At 46.0% G+C, this 5,339-nt stretch overlaps 1 protein-coding gene across 1 annotated transcript; it reads right to left on the reverse strand.

Annotated features, from left to right (window-relative positions):
• Window positions 1–378: 378 nt before the first annotated feature.
• LOC132994542 (ependymin-like) lies at window positions 379–3,282 on the reverse strand. Its single transcript, XM_061064956.1, has 6 exons — window positions 3,137–3,282; window positions 2,394–2,428; window positions 2,158–2,289; window positions 1,750–1,933; window positions 905–992; window positions 379–730 (listed from the first exon to the last, which is right to left on the reverse strand). The coding sequence occupies exons 1-6, from the start codon at window positions 3,210–3,212 to the stop codon at window positions 580–582; spliced, it is 666 nt and encodes a 221-aa protein (XP_060920939.1). The 5' UTR covers window positions 3,213–3,282; the 3' UTR covers window positions 379–579.
• Window positions 3,283–5,339: the final 2,057 nt, after the last annotated feature.

Genomic DNA, 5,339 nt, shown 5'->3' on the forward strand with positions numbered 1-5,339 from the left:
AAACTCTGTTATTGAGAGACATGTAACTCACACACACACACACACACACACACACAAACACACACACACACACATACACACATGCACAGATCCATCAATCTCACTCAAAACACTTGCCTTCGAAATAAAACACCCTTATTACCAATTAGTCTTTGATTGTAGTTTAATTTTGAAACCTTTTGAATAAATGGTAATTTGACTGACGAGGATAAATTACTGCACCACTCATGTGTAACTGACTCATAGACTAGTGATAAATGCCTCGTGTAACTGTGGGAACATTTGAACATGGTGTCGCTTGTTTTGAATATTGCAAACAACAAAGTTCCACTCAATGCTTTTAATTTATTTTATTAAGGAGGCTGACGGGGGGGAAACCATTTTAAGGTTTCATTTAACCTGAAATACAGAGAAATGGGTTTTTGGGTTAAATCCCACTATGACAATGTAAACGGGGATGTATCCTAAATGACATTCATATACATCCCTCTGACATGTCTGCACTCCAACAAGCCTCACTCGATTGATTTAGATCTACACATTGTTACTGAGATTCAGTTGCTGACACTCTTCAGATGTTTACTCCTCCATCTTGTCCCTCAAAGCCAGAGACTTGAGGACGGTGAACATGTTGGCGGGCGTCTCCGTCTCCTCCAGCTGAGCCTTGGCACAGATGAAAGGAGGGAAGAAGTCCATGGGGTTGGAGTTCCCCAAAACCCAGTTAAAGGTGCTGAGATAGAAGATGAAAACTGAATCATTACAGACTGTTTCACCGTCATGACTTTATGTGAGAATGCAATATCTGCAAATATCAGACATAGGAGTTAGAGAAGACAAAAAAACAGTATGTTTGCAGCCTTAAAGTAAGGGGGCTGCGCTCGAGTCAATCAGCTCACGTTCTCACCTGACAGTGATCCAATCAGACTCAGGAGTGTAGGACGAGAAGGTCATGGGGACGCAGCCGATCTCCGTGAACACACTCGAGTACATGCCTGAACACACGAAACACAAGTCACAGGTGAGGGTCACATGTGAGGGTCACAGGTGAGGGTCAAAGGTGAGGGTCACAGGTGAGGGTCACAGGTGAGGGTCACAGGTGAAGGTCAAAGATGACGGTCACAGGTGAAGGTCACAGGTGAAGGTCACAGGTAAGGGTCAAAGTTGAGGGTTTAATTTTAATCATCAGATGGTGTTTTACATGAAAGTTGTCATACTCAAGATCGTTCCTCTAGACCACTTCGGTCTCGACTTGGTCTCGGTCTCGCCCTACCCTGGTCTTGGTCTTGCACTCCCTTGGTCTTGGTCTTGTCTCGGTCTCAGCCCCTAAATGTCCTGGTCTTGTCTTGGTCTCGCGCTACCCTGGTCTTGGTCTTGTCTTGGTCTCACCCTGCCTTGGTCTTGACTCTGTCTCGACCCCTAAATGTGCTTGTCTTGGTCTTGTCCTCCCTGTGTCTTGGTCTTGTCTCGGTCCCGCCCTGTCTTGGACTTGACTCGATCCGATCTCTAAATGTCTTGGTCTTGACTTGGTCTCGGTCATGTCTTGGTCTTGGTCTTGGTCTTGGTCTTGGTCTTGGTTAGTGTGGTCTTGACTACAACACAATAAAAGGTTCTGTCTGTGACGTGATTTTCTTTCCACATTAAACTCAGGCTGATCGGTGACGTCCTCCTCTATATTTAGAGCCATTACTCTTTCCTTCTTTCAAAATAAAAGCAGGCGTGTAGGCTAAGGATTTCAGCGGCTGCTCTTACCGTTCCCTGGCAGATATCCGTACCAGGTGTTGGTCAGCACTCCCATCCCCCAGGAGGAGGAGGAGCCCATGAACACCTGACCCATCAGCTTGGCATCAGAGGGAACCTGCATGGGGATGAAGTCTGTGTCCAGCGTCTTCTTCTTGCAGGTGAATTTGCTCCAGTTGATCTCATAGTAGACTTTCTAAACAGGACAAAGACAGAAACTGAATGTTTGATATGAAATTCTCAAACATGTTTTCATGCAGTTTTCACCCTCTTATAATCACAACTTCCTGCTTTTTTCCTTCAAAAAATATCAATCAGTGATCGGTTGTTAAATTTGTCTCCAAGCCATCATGTGTCTGTGACAGCACCCTCATGGTTCAAACAAATATCTGCACAATCATTTGGTGCAGCTTGTCACACCTTATTGAAAAGCATCAGCGTGTCCAGAATAGCAGTCTGGTTGGCTGCGAGCCCCATGGTCTTGACTCTCATCCTCTGACCAATAGCATCATAGCTGACTGTTCCGGTGGAAGAGATAGCTCCGACAGTCATCTGAAGGAGAGGTAGAGAGCACAGGGAGAGAATGAGAGAATGAGATACAGAGAGTGGGTCCATCCAGGAGAGATTACACGAGTGAGACGTGTGACGAGACTCACCACAGTGAGACCTCCGCTCATCAAGGCCGGAGCGACTGCGGAGGTGGAGGGGGGAGGGGGGTAGGGTCAAAATGTTAAAGAAATCAGGATCCTATGCAAAGCAGCGTTAATAAACAGTAACTGTTGATTATGAAGACAGGAATGATAACAAGATCATTAAGTGTTTGGACAGGAAGTTCAGCACAGAAACAGGAAGTGGTTAGGGATCCCAAAGTGAGGTCAAACAGCTCAAAGGAACGGTAACAAAGGTCAATGTGTGATGTCATAAGGTGGATATTACTTTGGACTCGTCAGCTGAGCTGTCTGAGAGTTTGTTAAAGTGAAATGAGACATTCAAAGATGCAGCAGTGTCCTTCTTTTACATCACTGAGACTACAGGGAGACACTGAGGACGACTATCTACGGAGAGCCTGAAGGGACAAAATAACATGAGATTAATTGGGATTAAAAACATTAATGCTGACATCAGTAATTACTGCACTTTCTCTTTTTCTCGTCTCTTATTACTGTGCCCCCTCCCCCCCTCCCGTCCCACTTTATTGATACGTTGGGGTGCATTCATCTCTAAATCATTTCATCATCACTTTTCCGCTCCCCTGTAAAGAACTTTGAAATGCAACTGAATCTGCCTGAAGGCGGTTTTTATGAATAAAGTTTGACATCTAATTCAAAATCGAGCTTCATCAGAAAGCACAAAAATCAAATCTTGAAACAGATCTGGACGTGTGACGTGTGAGACTCACCGCAGGGCTTGGGCTCCTGGCTGGCAGCGGCAGCCAGGAGCAGGCTGAGGCAGGACAGCACGCCGACCACGTTCATTTTGAGACGAGGGGTAAAGGTTAGAGCACACAGGGAACACACTCCTCCATATATACCTGCACACAGCTGGCAGCGCTCACACTGTGTGTTTAACCCCCCCCCCCCCCCCCCCTTATCTCGCCATGATTCAAGGCGTTTTCATCCTTTAGAGTCTGTATGTTTAACCCCTAAAGTCTACAGGTGCAGCATTTTGTCAGCAGGTGTGAATATTCACAGCGTTACACAAAATAATCTTACCTGCTTTTTTTCTCAGCATGTGTAGTGGAAAAATACTATCTGTCTGTTGCCTTCGTTTGACCTTAAAAGATTAGGCTGTTCGTGCGCCATTTAGCAATTAGAAACTGTTTCTCTGTATGGCCTGGGTCTGTATCTCCAACAGGATCACTCCTCAGGATCTGGGTACAGCATGACCCTAGATCAGTGCCCTCCTGACAAAGGAGTTTCTGTTGGTGTTCCTCCGTACCAAGTGCCTTATAGAAAGAAGCTTGCATAGATAAATCACCAGGCAAACTAGCAGAAGGCGTAGTCACTAGGGCAAGCTGAAACCAATGAAGTGGGATTCCAGGCTGACCGCCGTATCCACGGCAGACGGTGACTGCGCATCCAGGACTTTGAAAAAGATCGTCCTGCCTCAACCCTGAAAGTTTGAAGGTCGAGAGGACCGACTGCGTGGACTGCGGCTGTCACCTTGGAATCCAACGAACGAGAAAACCTCCTAATTCACGGTAAAAACATTCTGATCTCACAATTTAAAAGTCAAAGGTCACTGTGTATTTTAGGAAAAAATTGAAAGGTTAAGTTTCTTCCATCTTACGGCCCTATAACTACGAGGTAGTTAGAATAAAGGAAGTTCAGGTGACTTCGCCAGGCCCGGAGGAGTTCAGGTGACTCCTTGAATCCGGTAAACTTGGAAAGACGTAGTAAAGTAGAAATTTACACAGATTGATCGGGGACGCCCGATAATCTTACAGGACAGACACCATGGGGTCTGCAGGGAGTAAGATGGACGGGGCTGACCTGCAAGGTCCAATTTTTGTGTTTATGAAAAAGAAATATGGAGAAAAATGTTTGTCATGTGTCGAATATTGGATAAACAAATGTAGATTTCCTGATAAAGGAAGTCTAAGCGTGAATCAACTGATACAGTTACAGACGTGTTTGAAAAAGAAGGAAGAGAAAGTTAAGTCTAAGAAAAAGATTAACAAAGAAAAGTTGGAGGAGATTGAAACACAAATGGAATGTTGGAAAATATGGATGACAGAAGCAGAAGTCAGCGATAGGAAACAGACAGGGAAAGTTTTACCAAAAATGAAAAATGAAATGAAAAATGATGAAAAAGAAAAACCAGATGCTTTCACTGATAACCCCACCACACCCCCTGTGTCTGCTCTTTATCCCTCTCTGACCGGTGGAGTTCGAGGCAAAGAAGATTGGGTTCCCATCTACATGGCTCCACCTATCCTGCCCCCACAGCAACCAGCAATCAGTCCGAACAATCCCTTCTACGGACAATCTCAAGGGGCCTGAAACCGCCTTTGAAAACGTCATGAAAATGGCCTTTGGAGAAGGCCTGAGGAGACCCATCCTAGCCCGGGTCCGCTCCACCCTTGTGGGAGGCTGGGCTGAAGACAGACTGCAAGAGCTCCTCAAACACGCCAAACACAGTGAACAAAGAGAGAAAGAAAAGAGAGACAAAACTGCCAGACACCTAGACACTGCCACTCTAAATGCTCAGCTGGCTCTGGCCCACTTGGACAGCCGCCCTTTCAGAGGACAAGGCAGAGGCCGTGGACGCGGAAGGGGCCAAGGGCACGGACGTGGAAGAAGATATTCCTGCACATATGACCCCACCAAATGTTTTAACTGCGAGAAGCATGGCCACTGGGCCAAAGACTGTCCAGAAACAACCAAGAGAGGGGGACGGAGGAAACCGTCTGGCAGGACAACGAACGAGTTCCCTATGCCTGACCGTCAGAGAGAGGAGTTGGTAATGTACCCGCACACACAACACACACATTACATGCTCCACGCAATGAAAAGCCGCTTTGCACTGATACACTGCTTGGCTTAGTTCAACAAAGAATAAATGTTCTAGAAACCCCTCCCAAAGCAAAGGAGGGTACTTAT

Source organism: Labrus mixtus, chromosome 2, assembly GCF_963584025.1.
Source record: "Labrus mixtus chromosome 2, fLabMix1.1, whole genome shotgun sequence".
NCBI classification, from domain to species: Eukaryota; Metazoa; Chordata; class Actinopteri; order Labriformes; family Labridae; genus Labrus; species Labrus mixtus.

Excerpts from the sequence above, each read along its gene's own strand:
- LOC132994542 (XM_061064956.1), bottom strand. The coding sequence starts at position 3,212 with ATGAACGTGGTCGGCGTGCTGTCCTGCCTCAGCCTGCTCCTGGCTGCC. Across the intron at positions 1,934-2,157 it reads CGCTGATGCTTTTCAATAAG|AAAGTCTACTATGAGATCAA; the intron begins GTGTGACAAGCT and ends TGTCCTGTTTAG. Across the intron at positions 731-904 it reads TCTGATTGGATCACTGTCAG|CACCTTTAACTGGGTTTTGG; the intron begins GTGAGAACGTGA and ends CTTCTATCTCAG.